General features: G+C 37.9%; 1 protein-coding gene across 2 annotated transcripts in view; it reads right to left on the bottom strand.

Annotated features, from left to right (window-relative positions):
• Positions 1 to 3125: 3125 nt before the first annotated feature.
• Positions 3126 to 23806, bottom strand: part of dachc (dachshund c) — a 32040-nt gene continuing 11359 nt past the window's right edge. The window contains exons 3-11 of one of the 2 annotated variants that reach the window (XM_038293903.1): positions 21104 to 21214; positions 16643 to 16821; positions 14897 to 15017; positions 13444 to 13584; positions 9920 to 10116; positions 9319 to 9469; positions 7611 to 7739; positions 7306 to 7407; positions 3126 to 3664 (exon numbers count right to left, since the gene is read on the bottom strand). In XM_038293903.1, coding sequence (XP_038149831.1) covers positions 3627 to 3664; positions 7306 to 7407; positions 7611 to 7739; positions 9319 to 9469; positions 9920 to 10116; positions 13444 to 13584; positions 14897 to 15017; positions 16643 to 16821; positions 21104 to 21214 — 1169 coding nt within the window. In that variant the 3' untranslated portion in view covers positions 3126 to 3626. The remainder of the gene's footprint in view (positions 3665 to 7305; positions 7408 to 7610; positions 7740 to 9318; positions 9470 to 9919; positions 10117 to 13443; positions 13585 to 14896; positions 15018 to 16642; positions 16822 to 21103; positions 21215 to 23806) is intronic. The other variant, XM_038293904.1, reaches the window with a different exon arrangement.

The raw sequence follows: 23806 nt of genomic DNA, 5'->3' as shown, positions 1-23806 counted from the left end.
AGAACCTGCTTTGTCTTTTACTATACTGGCTGCCGGTTTTATTCATATCAGTTTGTTCCTTGTTGCCAGAGTGTGCACGCTCCTGCTGCCATTTGATCCAGTGCTTATGTTTCGTCCAAGTACGTTTGAAAAGATATGGAGAACAGCTGTCTAACAGTGTTGCGTTTCCCCATCATCCTGCAGATGCAGTTAAATTAGTTCCCATTGGTTAGTTCCCACCCATTAGGTCTATTTGGCTGCCTGTGGTCAGATGTGACTGCAAAGCAGAGCTCAGTAACAGCTTGCTAATTGTGTTTCAGACCTTCTCTGTCACTGATGTGGGAGTGAGGTTTAAAAAGGTTGCTTTGCCCCTGTTCTCAATCAAAGATAATCAGATTAAACAATGCGGGGATGTGTGTGTATGCGTGTGTGTGCTTACCAATAAAGAGACTCCAGATTTGGAGACAGCCTTGACTCCTGCTGTTTGCTTTGTTCATTAAGGGGAGATGAGCAGATGGTTTGCTGGTCTGTTGTGCAGCGCACACATACGGGCTCACACAAACACACATGCAAATACACAAACGCACATGAACTCAGTGCTGTCACCTTAGCTTTATCCTCCATTTATCTTTTCCATTACACATCTCTCAGCAGGACAAAGCTGCTCAGTCAATTGTGAGGGATGCATGTGTGTGTGTATGTGAGAGAGAGACAGAAAGGGATACAAGAGGATGTTAAAAGAGCAGAGCAGTGCAAAATGAAGTCAAATCTTTTTCAGCCAAGACAGCCTCTAAGGTGGTCATCTGAAAAGCTGATGACTCATTCACACGTTAGTTTATGTGAAGCGTTGTTCTTCACCCGTCAGCTGCTGAAAAGGAGCCACCGCCTGCAGCACAGGTATCGGTTTAGTCCTGCTTCCCCACTCATCTGTCTGCGTCCAGGAAAGGGCACAGAGCACATTTACACAAGACTGCATGAGTACAATAACTATATAATATCCGGCATTGAAACGTTTGGTTTCTTAAGATCTTTTCCCATTGCTGAAATTTTTCAATATTTGTACATAGTACATTTAAGTGTTAAATATGAAGTGTCAAAGTAAATTGACCCTTTTAGAGTTATTGCAACAACTACTGGAGCAACATATACACTATAAAGAGAGTTAATTTAACACTAATTCAGAGTGGGAACAAATGCACTCGTATTGGTGGTAAATTTAGCTTTTAAAGTGTTAACACTGCAAAATTTACTGTGTAAATTCATAGTTCTAACACTGTTCTGCTTCGCAATCTAAAATGTGGAATACTTTCTTTTTTTTACAATTAGGTTAAGTTCAAAAGGTTAAGCTCATATAGGATTTAACATATCAAAATGGAAAATTAAGACCTATAGCTATTGATAATCTTACAATGTAGTTTGTAACAGTGTAGTTACTTAAAAATGTTTTGTAGGACCAAAACAAATATATTATGAATTAACATAGAAATGTTATAGTGTGGCCTTTATAAGAAAGGGTAAGACTGCTGACTTGGCAGATGTCAGACCATCTGACAGACTCCACAAGAATTATATTACCTTAAGTTATTGCTAAAGAAACTGGCAGTTAAGTGTTTAGTTCAAGCATGTGAATGGAAAATTTGGTGCAAGGACAACTGCAGTAGAAAATGGAGCAGATGTAAAAAGGATAATTAATATACTGTGGGAGAACCACAAGGCTTAAAATTTATCTGGGGCCATTGATTTAAGATCCATCAGCCCTATAGGTGTTAAGAAGCAATCCACAATATTATCATTCCTGTACTCATGTCAGAAATATCTCACCTGGATGAACTTTTGCTTAGTGCTCCAAAGTCCTCTCTGCAGGTTAAAGTATGTTTTGGATTAGAATGCATATTAAGGTTCTATAGGAAGAGCAAGATGTAGAAAGTAACATGCCTGAGGTCCTTTGTAAAGTTTCAAAAGTCCAATTTTTTGGATTGGGGGGGGGGGGGTTGGGGGGGCGTTGGGGGGGGTTATCTGCTGGTGTTGGACCAATGTGCGCTGTTTGTTGTCAAAGTTTACAAAGATCCTGATTTCATTTTCCAGCAGGACTTTGAGACATGGGCCGTAAGTACCAACAGCTGGTTTAAGGATGAAAGCAACACAGCTCTGGCTGCTGGACCAGCAACCTCGACTGACCTTAACCACAATTACATTTTAAGAGTATTTTTAAAAATGTAAATAATAAACACCAGACCCAACGGATGCAATTTAAATTAGGGCAGAAATAAAAGCTCAAAAAACACCTCAGCAGAGCTACAGTCTCCTCCAGGCAAGGCTGCAGTAATTTATGCAAAGGAGGCGTGACTACACATCACGAGCATTCAGTGAACATAAAATAGATTTACATTCAAGTATGCCAACATTTGTTTTAAATTTCTTCCAATTACTAGTTTCATTAAACAGTAGAATTTAACATGTTTTAATGTTACTACAATCTCAAAATGAATTTAAAATTTATCTTTAACATATAATCAGAGTTTAACTAGGCATTATCTTTTGAACAGTTACTAAAATAAGGTAATTTTTGACAGCATTGACTGGACTGTTTTATGCCCATATTTAATCTGTAAATCACATTTTTATTTTGTAATTTGTGTTGATTTGTCATCATTTCTCCCTGCAGTTGGGATTGCCATTATCCTGTCTCCACCATGTTGCTTTCCTTTAGCTTTTAGACTTTGACAAACTATATTGTTATTTTGTATACAAAGAGTGTATACAAAAGAAACAAATGTATACACTTTTATAAGTTTGCAGGCTCAGTGAGATATTGTCTGTTGGGCTATATAATCAAAATTAAGAATTATGCAACAGGAGAAATATATGAATGTTTCCCACTTTAGTAAAGCAAGTTGCCAGGAGATGAGAAACACGAAAATAAATAGTAACACATATATACATGTGTAAATATAAATGTGTGTGTAATATATATATATATATATATATATATATATATATATATATATATATATATATATATATATATATATATATATATATATATATATATATATATATATATATTTTATATCCCCATTGCCTAACAAATGTAAACATAGAAGCACATCCAGAGTTTCAAAAGTAATAAAAACAACAACTCAATCTAAAATCAAGCAATGACACAGTTTAATAAAAAGGATCTGTATTGTTTGTATTGTCAAACTGCACTACTGCATAACATACACAATACAGGTCATTTACTGACTGTACAACATGCCATGTTTTTCATTTAATAATAATAATAACAATAATAATAATAAAAATGGTGACTATATATATGTACACACCTCTGTTACAGGTTATATTCATCAATGGTGTCGAAAACAAACGGCACTGACAGAAAAAAAAGACATTTATGGTCATTTTAAGCAACGCTTTAAAAACTGATAAAAAGAAACACAGTTTTAACACAACATCAGAATAAAATTCTCCCCCACTGATAATTGAAGCAATAAATTAAACCACAAAGATGATGTAGGGGAAGCAGAGATAGTGTCTCAGATGACACTGCTGGAATGATCATGCCTTTTGACTGTATGTGTCAAAAATTAGGAATCTTCACGATGGTTCCTCCTTACATCCGTCCATCTGCTGGTTCCTGACCCTCAGTACCTCCCTGTGGTTTGCATGTAAACTCTGGCCTCTGCAATCCAAAGGAAATAAAGATTGTAGTGTGCACACACACCTCGATTTTGAGCCTTCACTTGCAACAGGGATGTTTTTATCAGCCTTTAATTTTAGTCATTCCCAGCATTATTTAGCCGTTTTTGTCAAATTTATGATTCTTTTCGAAACCTTGCTCGTTGATATTGTCCTGTCTGTTTTTATGTAAGCTGCCAACAGATGTGAAAACTTCCTCCAAAGAAGAGACAAATCAAAGATTTAATTAAGGTTAATAATTTGACTTAAGGTTAATAATTTGAGATTTTTTTTTTTAATAAACAAACAAAAAATCTACAAATCTTTCTTTTATTATTGAAATTATTATAGACTTCAATGGCTGAAGAAAAAAAAAAACATCCCAGTCATGAGATAGTAACAGGGGAGCTTATGTAAAATAGCACAAACCATTTATTTATTGATTTTATAAGGTGAAGTAGCCATCATGTCACAGGAAGTTTCTTTCTGATTGGCTAATCACTCTAATGATGACTCAAACTCCAGAGGAGCAGCTTTCCTGAAGCTAAACGTTACTCTGCTAGTAATTAATTAAAGCAACTCTGTTTAACTTTTAGCTACTTTCAGCTAAATTCACCTCTCTAGATTAAATACTACATCAGAAAACCTCAAATATGTCCGATCAGTTAAGTTTCAGGTGGCTTTTGTTTCTTACCCACAATTTTTAGCTTTTTTAGCTCTTGTTTTTATGTGGAGCTAAGACTGCTGTCATTCTGTCAGATCAAGATATCAGATTTGCATTAGGGTTGTCAAAAGTATCGATACTCAAAAAAGTATCGATACAAAAATGTTGTATCCAGATACCATACTTATTTTCAACAGTATCGATACAGTGCTACCACCAGTGGCACCTAAACAATCATTCATCTAGAGTGCAGAATAGAGGGAAATGCACTTTCTGAACACAGTGTGATTGAATAATTCTTTGCACTTTTCAGTTTCAGACTTTTTTGTAACAGGTGCAGCTGCTGAGAATTATATTTGTTTGTTAACTGCTTTGGCTAGTGTCATTGTTATGTGTGCAAAGCATAGCCAAGGAAGTTAATTTTGTTAGTTTTTTTTTATCAAGCTTGCTTAATATTGTGCACAGCATACAACCTCAAACTATTGTTCTTATTGTTTATTGTATTTTTATTTATTTGTATTTTATGGATTAATGAAAATATTTGTGTTAAATTTTGGTTTTTATCCTTGTGGTATCGAAAATGGTATCGAGTATCGACTATTTTTCCTGAGTCTCGGTATCGAGTTTTAAATTTTAGTATCGTGACAACCCTAATTTGCATACGTGTATGCTAGTCCCGATTTTCCCTTTAGTTATATCCCCATTTATTCCTTTAGTTTTTTACAAAAAAAACACTAAACTACCTCAACAGGTGAGTATCCCTTTAGTGATATACAAAAAACAATTTAAGGTCAGATCACCATACACTTCAAAAAAACTCCAGAAAGGTAAGTCATTAAATAGTTTTTTTTTAACATGACTAAAGGGATACACGCCTGTTGAGGTAGTTTAAAGTGTACTTTTCGTACAAAACGAAAGGGATAAACGGGTATTGATGGGTATGCTGGTCTAAGGTGGTGTGTTGATCTGACAGAACACCGTAAAGAAGGACTCTGGGTCACATGACTCATTGGGTAACGGATCCGAACCTCTCAGGATATAAAGTCTAGGTTCTGAGAAGAGCAACCTGCATGGAGCATCACCACACAACATCTGCCAACAGATGTGAAAACAACTTATTAAAAGAAACAGTGTCCAACAAATTAAGCTAATACTTGAGTAAAAAATTACAGTGTTGCTTGAAGGTTATATATTAGTACTCTGTGCTAGACCATAAAATCAGTTTCTAAAGAGGCTGGTTAACTTATTGTAAAGGTCTAGCTCTAGCAGGTTTGCTGATCAACCTGAATCTTTCTTGGTAAAGGTGCTGGAGGCCAGAAGAGTTTAGAAGCAAACAGAAGGTTTCCACTCATGGATTTGGCTCTGGTAATAGTAATAGGAACACATTTATTTATTGTTTTTTGCCTTTGACCTTTCCTCTATTAGTGAACATTTTACATACTGTTTGTTGATATGTAATACATTTATTCTTAGTCGTATTTTTTTTAAATCAACGCTGAATGAGTATTGAGTATTGATTAATAACAAAAATCAATTAGCTCGTTTTTCGTCTTTCATAAAAAGTGTTTATGCTTTGTGATTAGCCGATATCGATATGAAATTTTAAGAAAAGGCTTGATTATTAATAAAAAAAAAGAAAACAATAATCAACAATAGGAATGAGCACCAAATGAAAGGTAGTGTTTTTATCAGCTTGCTTATATTGGAGATTTTTGACACAGACCAATTTATGCTGATATTGGTTTTTTTTTGGCTGATATCAGACCAATTTTAGATATAACAATCAGATCAATGTTAATCTTTTTAGTAATTCTAGATAAAGTTAGGTCCTTAAACATACACAGAAATCTTCCGAATGTGCCTTAAGGGATTGCCTTAAGGAAAAATAAAGAATTCACCCTTTAGGGTTGAATAAGGCAATGAAATCATTCAAAGCAGCTTTATATAGATACAAGCCAAATCCAATTATTTAACGTGTAATAAATGCTGGTAACAGAATGCCTTAGAGAAGAAATAATCAGTTCATACAAATACTAAAGCTCCTACACAGCCATGACCACTGATCCCTAACAAAGAAGTATTATTGAGTTCAAAGCATTTTTTTTCTGCTCCATGTTTCCCATTTTTTGATGATAAAACTTCCTGGCACAAAAGAAGCAGATTCTGCCCCGCTGTCTGACAGACAATTCCCCTTTAAATGATTTATTACTGGGTGTTAATTATGCAAATGATGTCCAAACAAACTCGTCATGAGAACAATTAAGACAGCCATTAATTAGTGGCCAGTTCTCTTCTTGCTTCACTGACATTCAATTAAAAATAGGTTTTGAACAACCCCGCTGTCTGGTTTGGTGGTCCTTACCATAGCGTAGAGCTGAGGTGGGCTGAACCTACTCTCTCTTCTGATGAGGCTGAATTCAAGATTACTGTCAGTTTAAGATCTTATATCTGTTTTTTTATGTCTATCTCTGTCAAGACAATAATGGTGGCAAAATGAATATATTAAAACTTCTGTTTCCATTAAACTGCCAGCCCCTGTAAACTGCTTCATGCTTCATTTAATTTTGCTCAATTTCAGGCGCAGCCTCACTGTGAAATCTTTCAAAACCTTTCCAGTAGATTGGTCTGTTAAGCATCAAAAGCAACCGGTAGGTGAAAAAATAAAATCTGTTGTTCTAGCTCAGTCAACGGGAGCTAAATAAATCCCAACCAGCAGGAATACATCTATTCTTAAAGAGAGATGGATTTTTTTAATGACATACATTTTAACTTTCAAGCTTCGATTTAATGAGCAAACATTCTGCATTTTCCCTGTGATTTTAGAACAAAAAAAAAAAGTTCTCCTTAAGCCTGTCATCTGGTGACAGATGACTTGAGCTTTTCTACAAATAAATGAAACACTAGAATACTTTTCCTGATCAAAGTCTGTTTTCACAGCTGCGCCCTCGCAGCAGCAGTGTTTGTTATCTGGACAGCTGTACCTTGTGTCGCCTTGCTGTCCAGCCCGCTGTCATCATGGCTGCTCCCGTCGGCGTCCTGGGTCACAGATTCTGCATGAGCAGGCGCTGCCAGTGATTGATGGCCTGTTGTTTGGTCATTAATTAATAAGGATGCTTAATTAGAGGCTAATGAACACTCAAGGCTAAGTTACATTGAAAGCGTCATGACATTTAATATTGTCATAGGAAAAAAACTGTGAAATAGCTCTGTAACTTTAAAGCTCAGCTTTATATAAAAAAAATAAGAATACATTATTTGCATAATAAAAGACTTTAGCATTCTGTACCTATGTGTGTGTTGGCTGTATGCAGCAGGGTGTGCTCTGCCTGATCACGGAGCTTGACCTCCTCTTCTAAGGCCTCCTGCAATTTCCTCTTACTCCGTTTTTCTTTCTTTAGACGTTTCTGAATCAGAACTAAAGGCAGATGAAAAAACATGTCAGAAAAATACTAATTTGCACATGAGCACAGAGAAGCAGATTTTGTTCGTAGATAAAATGCATTGTAGAAATGTCCACACCCGTTCTACAGTCGAAATTGGGATTAACACAAAGTAGTGCCAAAGCTGAAGAAAAATGATAAATGATTCCTAAAATATGTCATAAATAAAGCTTTGAATAGCATGATGTATATGTATTTTCTACCCCTGGATTTAATACTTTGCTGAAACAGGGTGAAAAGCTGTGGGAGAATAGCTCAATCAGATTCGATGGAGAATGTCTGTGAACATCGATTCTCCAATGTTGCAAAGGTTTATCAACTTTATTTGGCCTAGACTATTAACTAGATATTGATTTAATATGATCTAAACCTTCCATCGTGTATGATGGGTAAAACTCCACCTCAGCTGCTTTTATAGTCTTTAATTGGTCACATTTAGGATTGCTGTTTTTATTTTCCCTTGGTCAATTTTACTATCAACTCTGATGAACTTTCCTGTTCCTACTAAAAACAGGAATTTCCATAAGCATGATGCTGTTTTACCTTCAGGGTGGTGTGTAGGCAGAGCATTTATTACAGTTTAGCCAAGCCTGACTGAAGCATCCTCTTTTATGTCTGTCCTGCAATTCCCTCAAGCGCTTTAGGCAGTTATCTCAATATTTCTATTGACAACAGCTTTTTTCTTGCCCCTTCCATAAGACCTGAGTGTGGACTGAACAACTGAACTGCTAAGAACACATACTAAAACCGCTTTATAGATTTCAATTTTCTTTTTTTATGAATTCAAGCATTAGTATTGTTATAGACTTCACAGTTTTGTTCAACTTTGTGCTGGTCTATAACAAAGAATACATAGATGTCTGAGGCTGTAATGTGGGAAGATAAGAAAGGACATTAATACTTTGCCAATTTAGAGAAGCCACTTAACTTAACAGTCATGTTTCTGGACTGTGGGAAGAAGCCAGTGTACCCGGAGAGAACCCAGGCATGCACAGGGAGAACATGCAGAAAGCCCCGGGGCCGGGAATTAAACCCTGAACCTTCTTGTTACAAGGCAGTAGTGCTAACAACTGCACCACTGAGCAGCCTCTCCCATATTATGATATTTAACAGAAATACTGTGCATGGCAAGAGTGTTTGATATCCAAATTTGACCGTTTTATCGTCACATCCTCCTCCACCTTCCATGACCTCAATGAACAAAGTGGTCTTGATTGGAGTTTGCTAAGACTGTGCTACAGGTTACAGTTTCTGTGAACTTGCCAAACTTGATTTAGTCTGTAGTACTCTGCCAGCATCAGTCTAATTCACCTCTGCAGCTGCTTTCAGGGGTAATATACTGGCGGTGTCCTCACTTCCTTATCTGATTTTCCACCTAATGGACACCCTGTCAGTCACCAAGTGGATTAAACAAACCCTTAGCTGCGCAGCAGAATCGCCTTCATTTCAGAGGATGGATGTCGGTGAGGAGAAAAGTAACACTTCATTCGACAAGTTTCAGCTAAGATATCAAAGTAAACAATTAATCAACATGTGCGTCTATCAATCTGGTACCTCTGTTCTTCTGTTCCATGCTAAGCTGTCTTTCCAAGGTCTCCCTGAGCTCCCTTTCTCGAACAAGCTCCATTTTCAGCTCGGTCCTCTCCAGCTGGTCCTGCTTTTCCTGCGCCCGGGCGTTCTCTATGGCAACCCTCAGCAAACCCTGCTTGGAGACAACACAGGCAAATACCTACAGGTTAATGCACCGAGCCAAACTGAATTCATCATGTTTAGAAACCTTGTTATATGGAAAGTGCTTTACTTTGAAAAAGTTTAGTCAACTTCGAATTTCCAGACACTTGAAAAGTAGAAAAGGGCTGTGTGAATAACTTTTTAACACCATGAAAGTCAACTCTGATCCTTGTTAAAGGGAACTGTCATCACATCAGGGTCAAGGAACCAAACAAAGAAAGGATTTTCATTGTAGCTGCTCAATAACAAAGACCTGTAAAATCTGAGAAACGGGTCAACACACGCCCAAACCCAATTACAGCGTATCCTAAATGTCTGCCTCGTCTGCTATTTACGATTTCAGGAAATCCCAGAGAGACTGCCTCATCTCCCTCCCTATTCATCTCAGCAGTGTGCTAATAACAAAGCCCCGGCAGAGGCTCACCTGGATGTTCGTGAGCAGGGTCTCTATGGAGGACAAACCTTCCGGGAAGATGAACGGAGCGTGGTTGAGACCTGCTGGGAGCTTCTGGCCTGCGTGGTAAGAAACCCTTTCGCAGCTCTCTCTGCCTGAGGGAGGTTTCTGGTAGACGTGTCTATCACCGCTCTCCATGGTCGTTTGAGCAGCCGAGGAGCTGTTATCTGGAGTACAGAGAGACAGACGGTTTAATGCCTACTTGGTGAGACTGATTCACTTCTGACTAATGCAGTGAGCTCTACTTCACCTCCCTCATACTCTTCTGGATGTAATACATACTTAACATTTAATGTATAAATGATCTTAAAATCCCATGATAATAAATAAGGCAACCTTTTTAATTAATTATTGGAAGATGGTGGATTTTAATGTTAATCTGTCAACATGTTTTGAATCACAATCCATTTTTAGCAAGTTTGATTTAACATGACTACGTATTTCTTGGAAAAAGGCCCACAGCATCACAGATCCTCCGCTATACTTAACAGTTTGCATGACTTGCATTCTTTACATTAAATAAGACTCATTTGCTTACTATTTAGCAAACTACATAAGCATTTAGAGACAGCTCAGCCCTACTTTAAATGTAAAGCACTTAAAATAACAGCAAGTGCTACCCTGGTGTTTAACACAAAAGTGGGAAAAAAGCTACTTAAACAAAAACTATGAAATCGGTGTAAAAATACCAGTTAGAATTCACAGCGTTAAAAAATAAAATGATCTTGTAATAATTGAAAAATAATATTACACATGCTTAACCACTACGCAGAAGAGCTGAGTAGATCTGAAACGTTAAAAAGGTCAGTTTTTGGAGAGAATGGCTGCTAAAGTCTGAAAAAACATCAGTTTTTTTTTTTTTTTTACTTTATATTATAATGTAAGAAAAGAGTAAATCTAGCAAATTGTAGGCTAAATTTAAATATAGTTAAATAAAGAATAAATGAAAGAAAACATACTAATGTTATAGAATATTAGAACCTCATTGTACTACCATAACTCACGGAAATGCTCTCATCCACTGTCAAACAATCCCCCTGTTCTATGCATAAATATTCATATTTGAAGTAGTTTAAAAATTGGGCCATTAGATTTAGGCATTATTGCTTCATTTTTGCAGATGGATCAATAAGACAAACATGCAATGACATGCAAACTTCGCACAAATAGTCAAGTAAAGAGAAATACTACCTCAAGTCTTTTTATAATTGAATTCTCATGAAACATATCAAGCTCCTGTAATTAGTACATGCAACCTCAGCCACACATGCACAGAAGTTCTGTTTTAAGGTTTTAAAGACACGTCTGCCCTTTATTAGATGGCATCCTGCCTACTGATAATGCATCACAGCTTGACACGTCCCATAAAAGCAGCTAAGAACCTGCATTATGGATGACCATCTGTCTGTAAACCTGAGAACTGTGTGATCCCAATTGGTGATAGAGCGTGTGGGTATGAAGATTAGCTATTTTCTGCTTCATCTTCATCTTTTTTTTGTTCCCTTTGAATCAGCCAGTTGCTCACTTTACCGTCATCCGAGCCACTGAGGACGGAGATGTCCCGGGAGTCTGGCAGTTATTGGAGCAGGGACGAGTGCGGACGTGCCATGTGATATCTGGCACTTTTCTCTGTCTGTAACAAATGACGGCGTTTTCGCCACTTAGCTGACCACAGCATCTTGGGCTCCAAATCCGCCCACCTTTTCCCTCTCTGCCGTGGTCTCATGTCTTGGCAACTGTTACAGTCAAGGTGTTTTCAAATATGAGAGGCAATGCACTCCCCCATCCTTCGCTCCTCCACTTTCTCTCTACTTCTTGCTAAAAGCATTGCTCTGTAGAGGAAGGTAATTAGCAGGTGCTGGCGAGCTCAGCGGAGGGCATCCAACTACACTCCCGTGGCTCACATTCAGACACGCACACATTTGTAGCCGCTGAAGTGCACAGTCAGCAGCGTGGGCTCCCTCGGCTCCTTGGATGTGACTGATCCTTTATTGAGTTACTGTTTTACGCCTACTTTACCACACTCCCTCACACTCACACACATCTGCCAGCTTGTTTGATCATTTACCTATCTCCCTAACCAAGGTCATTGTCTGTTTTTCTCTTTTCTCCCAAGTTCGTCTCTCTTTTCCCCCCCTCTCCCTTTCCTCTTCACCTGTCCCCAGGGCTAATGAACTTCACAACATGAAGACTGCCAGTCAGCGGAAGAGAATAGAAAGGCGGGGGGCACAGAGAGACTAAAATTCTGCTGATGTTTGGTTAATGGGAGTGAGGTGTCAGGGATGGCCTCTGATCTTTGCTGGATGGATGCGTTGTTCAAAGACCACTGAAACAGCACACACAGCCAAAACTGTCTCTCTCACAACCAGATTATTATACATCGGATTGACAGAATGACAGCGCCGAGGAGCTTTTTTTTGAAACTCTGTTCAATCCACGCCAAACCCATCCTGTGATGTTCTAGGTCAAACACAAAAGCTCGCAATCTGCCAAATGTACACGGCTATCATTTGCATACCCTGGAAAATCAATTGAAAATCAATCGCATAAATGCAGCGTGCGATGCCCTGCACAACGTCCGCATTGTAGGCGCCATCACTGCTTTTGTCAATAGGTTTGCCGCTATCTGACAGCATCTAAAATCTTACCTATGGACCCTTTGTGATTTTCTTTTTTTAGATTCGATTAGCGAATAATGGGATTCGGCATTAGAAGATATATGCACAGGCAACCGTAAAAAAATATATATATATATATGCACATGCAAACAAGTCTCTGTCTGCCTGGCCTGTTCTTTCGCTGTAAATTTCTGCTGACTGTTTGTCCTTGAGCAGTCCTCATTAAGCTAATGCAAACCTCCCTGACAGAGAGAACCAAACAACTGACGTTGCAGCGCAGGCCCCTAACGACAGAGAGGCGGTCGTTATGCAGATGAGGTCCAGCTGAGAGAGCGGGAGGCTGCCTGGCTCGTTAGGCCGCGGCCCCGGCAAATGGCTCGCTAATGTTACGCCGCTTCCTGGTCTAATGGAGTCCTGTTTTGTAGAATTATTTGTCTTCACTCACCATGGGGGGCTGATGGCGGGGGGGCCTGGGGGGGTGGGGCTTTGACAGAGACTAAGAGGAGAGGAAGTGGTGAGACAGAGCGAGGCCATGAATTCTTATCCACCTCTTACTGTTATTACTTTCCTGGTAAATTACAAAATCCTTCTCCTCAAAACAAACAACAGTAAAAAAGCCTGTAGGTTTGCCACAGCTGTTTGAATTCAATAAGTATAATAGATTCGCTTGAAAAACTCCCTGCTAAATATTGACAGTATTTGGAAAAAGACAATAGATTTTTCCTACAACTAATCATTACTCATTACTATTGCTAAACCATTGACTCCAAAAAGAAATTCTTAGAAATCAGAAAACAGCTGACCTATGAAGCAAGGCATAAATGTTCAATGTGTTTCACCACAGGTTCTGCTTGCATGAATATATGTGAGTAGTACCCCTGTCAGTGTGGATTCGATACAGTTTGTTCTCCTTGTTGTACTCCACTGACGTCCCGTCTGGCTCTCTAGTGCCCTGAATTAAAGCAGGGGAGTTCCCCAGCATGCTGTGACCCGACGGCAGGCCGTCATGAAGCTGATCTGAGGAGAAAAGAGAAAAAGAAAAAAAAATGTCTACATTTCTAACAAAAATGTAGTCGTATACACATATAAAGAAATGTACGGAAGAGGATGAGGGCCACTGAAAAAAAAACAGATTTTTTAATTCTTTTGCAGTATAATATGACAAAAAATCAGAGAATTCTGACTTTTTTCTCAGAATTCTGACTTTAATCTCAGAATTCTGACTGAATTCTGACAGCCATAGCCATGTCTGTTTTAGAGACTAGCTCTCTTGTTTTTCACCTTCTGCTCCTCCATTAATCAAATAGCATCACTGAGGACCCCTTTTAGCACGTAAAAAGTCATAGAATTCCGTCATTTTCTACCAATCTCAAATAACTCACATATTTGTCAGTGAAGCTGAGTGCTCCCACATCTCTTCCTTCACGGTGCCCATCTACATTAAGATCCAAAATTCGGAGATTTAAGTAAAAATTCTGAGAGAAAAGTCAGAATTCTGAGATTAAAGTCAGAATTCTGAGAAAAAAGTAAAAATTCTGAGATTAAGGACAGAATTCTGAGATTAAAGTCAGAGTTCTGAGAAAAAAAGTAAGAATTCAGACTTTTTTTCCATATTAAACTGAAATAAAATTTTAAAAATCAGTCAACTTTTTTTATTTTTTCAATGTCTCTAATCCTCTTCCATAGAAATAGGAAGTACCCCATGCCAGTAATTAATGCATGATCATACAAATGCTACTATTGGCTAGCAGTGCAGTGATCCAAAACCTTTGGCATAAGGATTTGCAGATGTTGCTCTTTTTACAACAGTAATATTTCAATGGCTCATGCAAAAACTGTCCCCAAAAAAGAGACAGAAACCTCTTAACTGCTACATAAGAATACATATAAATAATGGAGCCATGATAATATAGTACTTCCTACCTGTCTCAATGGCTAATAAATAATTTCCTGTTTGATGACTTGACCTATTTACTTACTATTGTGATTAAGTAAGCTACATCACATTATAGTGAATAATAAGCTCTGGTACTTTAAAAGCTGCAACACTCCCAGCTTAAAAACAGACAAAAAAATAGAAAAAAATAAAAATAGAAGTAAAAATGTGGCTATGTTTAAAATGACCAATCACAAAAAGCCGATATAGAAAAGGTCCTTTTTTATTATGAATGCATTCACTTTCCCCATTCGGAGTGAAATTTTACCTGTCAGGAGTGAGAGCGTGAGAAGCAAGGAAAAAAGCTCGAGTTTGACTCCAGAAGTGTGAGAGCTGGCAAACCTTAAGCCTAAACTATCTTCCAGTTCCTAGGTCACACAGATGAAAACGTACGTGTTGTTTCTGAGGTTTGCTCATTATGCAGTGGTGAACTTGACACACTGCTGCTTTGATTAGATGACATCTGAGCTTCCTCCAGTGAAGGAGATGGGGAAGGGGTGTCCTGCACTCGCTCCTAGCAAGCAGCAAAAAAAAGCAAATAGTCACAAAATAAAAACAGTCAACATGTGAATTTAAAACATCAATCCAATAAGATAATTGGAGTTTTAATTAGCAAGTTAGCCAAACTATATAAATATAACTTTATAAACACAGTTCTGAAAAGCAGGATAAATAAATCTGCAATATAATTTTTATTGAAAGTAAAAAATCAAGCTTTTCTGATAAAAAAAGACAAATAAAGACTAAACAAAACTGTCATGTAGCATTTGCAGTTTTCTAGCAATCAGCGCCATAGTCTAGTTTTTTTTTTTTAGGTGGGAATACAGGGTCCTTTTCCAACGTCTCTTGAGTCGCAGCCATTACTTATAACGTTTATCTTTTGTATTTATTTTTTAATTGATTTGAGCCTTTTTTATTTAAGTGTGTTTAAGTTTTTGCGAGACACTGTAATGTAAAGGTGTGTTTTTGTGTGTTCATATTTGCTGGAAAACTAAGTTTTTAAATCTAAGCGTTTTTACCTTTATGCAATTATGCAATGTCATGAATAAATTAAATTGCAAATATTAATATTTTACAAAATATTATTGAAACATAGCTTTTTTTTTATCCAGAAATTTCTTTTTTTATTCAATATAGCATTTTTCACATAGGCACCATGTCAATGTCTGATAAAAAGCCCCTAAACCTCTGAGGTCAGTGTTACGGCCCTGCCTGCAGCAGCTGCTGCTATAGTTTGTGGAGGGTAAATTGTCATCAGCCGTCCTTTAAATGATCAGATGGGAATCAGATCTTAGTCTAAACCCTCGGCTTTGTAGTTACAAAAAACTTCAGGAATTATTCAAAAGTTCCTTTCAATCTTGAATTTTGTAGCATTTATTCTGCTATATTACAGGAAACAAAAGTTGGTCTAAAATCATTAATAAAAATATTTTAGCCTCAGGAAAACTAGGGGGCAAGCAGCTTAGGCTGAAGTCAGCCTTGAAGCTAAATCTGCTCTTTTTCTTATTTTTCAGGTTTTAGGAGTTTGTATCATTTCATAAATAAATTCTTTAACAATGACTGTTTTCGATCTTTTTTTTTATGTTTTGGCTTTTTTCCAATAAAAAAGCAATAGCTATCAACTGTTTCCTGCTACATTCTTCAACACACAACAGGTCAAACCGCTTGTATTTGCTGACTTAAGGAATTAGCTTTAGGAAAGACCCTGGAGCATCTGCCAAATGATCCATAGTTTAAATTTAGTTTCTTTTATTTTATGGTATAACAGGGCCCAAAAAACTATTCCACAAATCATTAAAGAAATTTACTTTTATACGGAGGGAAGGCTTTAAAACTTACTGCCCTGTTTACAGGAAAAGATAGCACTAAACCGTCTTCAGGACCCGGTCATAAAAAAGATTGTCTGCATTGTTAAAACTGAATGTGGAGGCAGGTTCCTGCAACTGATGATGAAGTAAAACTCTAAGGACTCAGCCCTAACTCTCTATCTTTGATTTAAAACAGAAAGCAAGCTTTAAGAAAGCTGTAGTTGATTGAATTTACCTCTAAATGCGCAGCATTTTTATGTAATGTTTCATAGACTTATACTGTTAATGGCTGGTGGTCTGATGTGATAGGTTGATGGCCGTCAGGGCTCACCTTAATGACAGAGGTGGGAGCCCTGGCAGGTGGGTTAGCATGGAGTTGTGCCACGTTAGCCATGCTGGCCAGCGTGCTCAGTCGGTTCATCTGGCCCATTGCCATGGAAACAGATGCGGGGGCCAGGCTGCCAGGAATCAGAGGATGTGACATCATCATGAAGGGCAACTGGTCCAAAACTAAAGAAGGAAAAGGAAGAAAACCAAATAAAAAAAAAACTCAGTTTCTCATCTTGTCAACAGTCATTCTTAAAAGCCATCAAGCAATGAGAAGCAATGATCCGATTGAACTTGAAATCATTAATAGATCATGACACCAAAGGTTATTGTAGGACACGTCTTTCTTATGGTGACAAACAAGGAGTGTAAAACATTTCTGGATCTTGAACTAAAGAGTTTTTCATCTTAAGTGGAGCAAAGACAAAGTCACAGTTCCTGGCTAAAGTATTCATACCCTAATAACCTTTTCACAGTTTATTACATCACAACATCATATGTATTTATTGGGATTTTATGTCATTTCTTTTTTATCATTAATACCCACTCAGACAGTAAAATTTATTTACAATAAACAAAATTAAAAACAGATATAACAAAAATCTAAAAACCGTAGCGAGTATTTGTATTCAATCCCCAAGAGTTAGTACTTTGGAAAAACAACATTTTACCACATTCATAGCCGCAGGTGATATTAGGATGTATTGCTTCACGCTTCACATCTTGATACTGACATTTCTTCTACATTCCTTCTTTAGAAACTCGCTTCTGTTTGCTCACATGTAGTCCGATTAAATCCCAAATTCCAATTTGGATTTAGGTTTGAGTTCTGAGTCATGCAGACACATAAATAAGCTTTAATCTAAAGCCTAAAATTGGTTCACTATCATGGTCCTTAAGTACCCAATGCCCTGCATGTTTAAAGGTATAGTGGAGAATTTACGTGAATTTTTTAAGTTTTGAAGACCCGCCCTCTGCACTTAAAAAAAAATGCACATGCACAACCCTGTGCAGTTTGTAGAGTGCAAGATCATAATTGGGCATTTTACCTGATTATTGGTATTTTTGCTTTTATGTTATTGGATAAACTTGCGCCTTAAATACATCCATTTTATCCTTAAAATTATAGCAGCTGCAACTACTGTATTACAAAAAAATACTGTTGGTTTTTTCCTCAATACAAGCACTTTTCAAGTCTTCAGCAGCTATCTAACAGCCAATAGAGTAAAACATAACTGGGTGTCTGTTAAACCCATTTACCCTCTATAGGTCTAATATCTATTTTTTCTTATGCTTTTGTTTTTCGCAGGGCAGCAAAAACTATAATGCAACAGTTCTTCTAACAGTTTTTAAGCATCAGTAAAGCAAAAGTAATTTAGAGCCCTAACTATAGATATAAACCTCTCAAAATTTAAACAAGATAACAATATTGACTTCTATAATGAAACTTTGCAAACAGTGATGTTAATAGAAAGTGTTTGTATTTGTAGTGGAGCATATATATATATTTTTTTTATTATTACACAGTAATTAAAATAGAACTCATTTTTTCTATTAAAGTTTGAAAACATTTTGCAGACTGATGCCTCTTGTCCTTTCTATATAGGTGGAATTGTGAAAAAAATGTCATCAATCGAAACTAGGCTCTTGTTATCTCTCCCAATCTGCTGTTCACACTCCTCTCTCTGGGACAAGTCTCCACTATCTGAAAACAAAATCCTTCCTCTCAACAGCACCCCAGTGGGTTGTTTCGGCCCTTCTATTCATGAAACAAACAATCCTTTTTTTTTTCCTTTTCTTTTTTTTTCTGGGGTGGGAATGGGGGGGTGACATAAATATTTATCATTTAATAAAAGGAAAAAACAAAAACAAAAGAAACACAGGGAGGAAGTGGAACAAAAGAAGCTGATGGCAGTCTTGGTGCTGGGCCAGCAATGCATGCTGGGTAATTATGAACACAAAGAGAAAAATCTTGGACTCTATTCCACACAATTGTCACAAATAATAGAACTTGAGGAGGAAAATAAAAAAAAGTTACAGAAAGACAGACAATAAAGCACATGAAGAGGAAAAAACTGAAGCATAAGGTGTCGACTTTTTAAGTTGAGCTCTCCAGACATATGTGAGGTGCTTTGTGCATTTTGGCAGATTATAGTCTTTTCACTTTGCCCAGTCCATAAACTAATCCAAACAAAAGATCTGTATGAATGGAGCTGAATAACCAGATGCTCTGAAAATCAACTTGCAGCCAAATATTAAGCCTGGGTTTGGAGCCCAGTGCCCCTCCGTCCCAACCCACCTCACACTATAATTTCATTATCGCTCTCACTCTGTCCCTCTGTTTTCACCCCTCCACTTTCTCTTCCCATGTTTCATTAGAAAACATCAAAAGTCAAACTGCTCCTCTTATGTTTACCCAAACAAACCATTACAGTAAACAAACAGTTACTGTAAATTTCCCAGAAGATCTTGTTAAACGCAGAAATGGCTTCTCTCTGCTCTTCTGCAGCCCATAAGGTGTCCCACTCAGCAGTTGTGCGAGCCGTGCGTGTGTGTAATCTGAGATGGCCCTTTGTAGTGGTTGGAGCGCTGGTAGGGGCCCATCCTTCCCATAAGGCTGTGGGTGGCGGTATGGAAAAAAAACACACACAGTACGTCTATGTGCATGCGTGTTTGTGTGTGTTTCCACTTGACTCTATCATTAACGGTGATTAAGCTCTACAGGTTTATAATGGCGGGTGGTAACCAAGCCACCTAACTGCACACAGATGCTGGCAGTCGTAACTGAGTGTATACAGTGGTAAACAAAGCTTAATGCCAGCGGTGTTTACCGACAGGAGCGCCAAGGAAATGGCTTAAAAAAAAAAGAAACAGAGACCTTGCTGGTCTTTGTGTATTTTTAAACATGGTGGACAATTTCTCTTATTTTCTGTGTGCTTCACCTAAAGCCTTGCAGTGTGCTCCAGATATAGGTGCCTGGTCCCAGGGTTGATAGCGTATTCCACACAGACCTCCATAAGCCGTGTCATCTGTCTAAACACACTGATGTCGCTTTAACCTGTCAATACCAGTGTGGGGACCATTGCACCTGAGCGGTTTATGTGAGCGTCTGTGCATGCGTGTGCAGGTCACCCTATCGATTGTCCAGCGTTTGTCGTTTGCATTCAGGATAGTGAATTAGAGAGAAGACTATTGATTGGGCTCCGGCCTCTCATCTTTTTCATCTCGCAATCATTCAGGCTCGCTTACTTCTGTCCGCTGATGCTCCACTTTTGCTGCTGTGGAACCTCAAACCAAAGTGAGCTCTGATAGTAGTTGAGGTACATGTTTTATTAACAAGCAAAAAAGTTCATCATCAGCAAAAGGGAAGAAAACCTTTAATTTTCTGAGCCTTATGGAAACAACTATGTTTATATCCGCTACTGACTTTTTAAGAAAGCTCCAGTTTGTTTAATAAAAACCTATATCTCATCCACATTGTGGGTTCTGGTGTTTCTAATCTTCCTCTTAACAATAGCCCATACGTTCTTGGTGAGGTGTAGGTCAGGTCAGTTTGCTGAAGCTCATTAAGGCAGGGACTGGTTCCTCTTCCAATGTGGGCAGGTAACAAGTCTTGACAAAATACTTGTTTTTACTGATTTTGAAATGAGTCAGCAAGCAAACAAAATATAATGGTAAATTGCTGAGACCAAGTTGTGACATGAAAAATCAAAGAATAAGCCTATAAATCACACAAATACATGTAAAATCCATTCCCCTTATTGAAAAGCTTATTAGGGTATTTGTCTTTTAGAAAATGAAGGAGCAAAAGGTTACTTAGGATATGTAAAGTTTCCTTTTTTCATACTAATCCAGATCATGAAAATTCTGGAAGTGGATTCAATATTTTTCAAGCACATCTAGGGACTCCTATTGCTGTTATGTGCAAAACTATTTTAATTAATCATCTTTTAGTATTAATATCTTAATATGTAAGAGAAAACAATCTTCAAATTACCAAAAAAGATATGTTTTTTATTTCGAATTAATTATCGATAGGCCTATCCCTCAATTATCTAAGTTTATATTCTCTAAATATAAACTTTTATCAACATTTGCTGCCTAAAAATCTGTCTGTAGACTGGGTTATATGTCTTTTTCACACAAAAAAATGAATCACATTTAATCCAGCAAGATAAGTAAGAAATATGCAGGCAGAACCTTAAACAGTTTCAATGATCTTTATTTTAATCTGTACAACTCACAGCTCAGCTGTTTTAATTTTGCATAAAGTTTTTCAAAGGAAACAAACAGGCAGCGTGGAGGATGTCACATCCTGGCGTTAATCAGCTCAGTTCTATAGCAACACAGCTGCTCAATTTCTATTGATGGTGGCATTGCGGATGTGTATCGACAACAATTGAAAAACGTGTCATACACCTGTAATTACACATTGTGTGTGCGTGTGTGTTAAAATATAACTCACCCAGACCCGGGTTGTGGTCACCGTTCTCTCCATTTGCTCCTCCATGTTGCTGACTGCTGTGGTAACCTGCCATCGCCTCCAGTTTGATCTTTTTGGCCAGCGCAGAAAGATCTAAGAGAGGAACAGATATATAGAGAAGGAAGGAGAGAGGGGGCAAAAAAAAAAAAAAAAGAAAGTAAAAGAATCAATAAGAGCCAGATCAATGGCCCCCGGTGGAGGATTAGAGCTGTTGGTAGGCTGGAGGTTGTCAGGGGAAGACAGAGGCCAGCCATTCATTCTGCCTGCACCGCTGCACCGGCCATTCAGCCTGCCAGGGAATCAGCAGAGATGGGAACAGGCCGAGACATTCATCTCACCCACACAACGCTATCACATCCCACAGCAGAGCGCACAGGACCACGACGGACAGCGGAGGGAGCTCCACCTTTAAACCACAGAGGGCCTCTTTGTCAAAACAAAAGAATCAGAAGCAGGAGACAGGAGGTGAAGATGCTTCTTAATAGAGGTGTAGACTTTTGAATAATTTGTAATGGAGAGCGACAAAATGTGGCTGCAGGGTTGGGGAGTGTTTTAATTTGTGGTTTGACCCCTGCAGCTGCCCTTAGTATAGAAAATTAAATAGCTGCTGCGCTAATGCAGACCAACATGGTGAATTATTAAAGTTAGGGTGAAGCACAGGACTGTGCAAACACAGAAGAGGAAACACAAACAAGCTGTAGGTCTTAATTTCCTCATCACGGATACATCATTTAGTTTACTTTTTTCCTTAGATAATAGACGTCTGCAGCGGACAGTTTGTTCTTCTCCTCTCATCTCCTTTCTCCTCACTTCCCTGCCCCCTCGTCCCATCCCTTCTCCTTACTTTACCTTTTCAAATGTCAGCATCACAGCGGGACGTAAGCCACCGTGTTGCTGTGTATGCGCGCTCGGGAGCACATGAAGGCGAGAAACAGCGACTAAGGAGGATGACATCAAAGATCTTTCCTGCCTTTTACGCTCAAATGTCCTCGCTCTCTCCATCTCCTTCTCCCTCTCATGTGGCCAGTTCTAATCAGTGGCGCTGACATTGCCGCCGTGCCCTCTCCTTTGGTGGGAGAAAAAGACTCTTTTTCCTACTGAGAAAGATGCTCTTGAGCGGTCACGCAAACGCACACCAAACATAAAACCCACACACACACTGGAGCACCTTTGAACAGTGAGAGGAAGCGGAGGCTAATAGAAAATGGCTTCTTTTGAGGCGGGGAATGAAAAGATCAGGTTTCAGTGAAGAGCACAAAGCCAAGGGCAACTTTGAGAGCAGTGAGGTGCCAACAATTACTTTTCTCTCCCTTTTTTCTGTGCTTTACACACACACATACGCAAACACACACACACAAAGCTGTTATAAACAAACAGGAAGTGTACGTGACAAATAAACTGAATTACAGCAAAGCATTTACATTTAAAGATTCTGACACTATACTTGTAAAGCATGGGAAGACATATAATACCTAAAAAAAAAGACACTGAACAATGCAAGATTATGTCTCCCTGGTCCACAGATTAACATACTTAACTTTGTGCACTTTACAAGTCAAGGAGAAATAAAAAAGCACCAAGCTTGCAGGTTGTTTTTCATTTGTCAGCAAGTCTGTATGCTAATTTTATTAATCAACACACCAGTCGCCTTCCAGGAACCCAACCTCTTTGTGCAATTTATGAGGGGTAAAAACATGTCATTATAAAACAAGGAGTGAAAACCACCGCAAAGACAACATGGACAAGAAGGAAGGTGTTTTCTGTGGGAGCTAATGCAGGAGCAGCATGTGAACTATGCTGCAGTCAATACTCAATAAACTGTAGCTTAGTGCTTCATTACAAACACTGATGTGAGAAAATACAAAATATTTTTGAATAATAAAAATATTTAATTTTTTTTGCATTGCATCTAAGCAGAAAGATATATCGAATGGCCTTTAGAACAAGGAAAAGGAAATAGTTGGACGCAGCACTTTGAAGGTTATTATATTTCCATGACCTGCAGTAATCTGCACGCAAAGAAAATACATTTGACAACTAGAATGACCTCCCACCCCCACCATCACTTGATGCCCAAACTTGAAATGGATCTCAGTAACAGTGAGCTGTATGGATGTTTTGGAGAAGACAGCTGGGAAAGCACACGTCATCATTGTAGTAGCAGAGAATAATATGCAAATACCAACATTTTGTTTTATCATCCAGAATCAAATTCTACTGCGACTAACTGTCAAAGTATATAAAAAAAGGAATAATAGTTTTTTAAAAATTAATTGATCACTTTAACTTTTTTTTTTTCTTAAAAATATTCAAAGATTTAAGCAGTTTTAATCTAAACTGAACTCCATGTTAGATTGCTATCATGGCATTATTCATATATGTAACAACGTGGATGCAATATTTGGTAGGCTATTTCAAGTGCCATCTATCAGTAATAATATATTTAGACATTTGCTTGAGCTTTCATTGCCCTTGATCCCAGAAGGTGATACAGAGCTCAGTAAATGAGGTAGCAAGGCAGGAATCCTCATTAAATGTATCTTTACAGTCTTTTTAAACAAAATAATATTACGTTTAACTCATAAATGGCATTCCACATGCATCAAATCATATGAAAAAGAACTGTATTTCCATCTTTCTGTTCAAAGAATATATTTTATGAGATTTAAACTATTTTTATAGGTT

Source organism: Cyprinodon tularosa, unplaced genomic scaffold (assembly GCF_016077235.1).
Source record: "Cyprinodon tularosa strain WSP-4 unplaced genomic scaffold, ASM1607723v1 ctg331, whole genome shotgun sequence".
Lineage (NCBI taxonomy): Eukaryota > Metazoa > Chordata > Actinopteri > Cyprinodontiformes > Cyprinodontidae > Cyprinodon > Cyprinodon tularosa.
The sequence above is the reverse complement of the archived record's forward strand: the minus strand, read 5'-3'. Positions and strand labels throughout refer to the sequence as shown.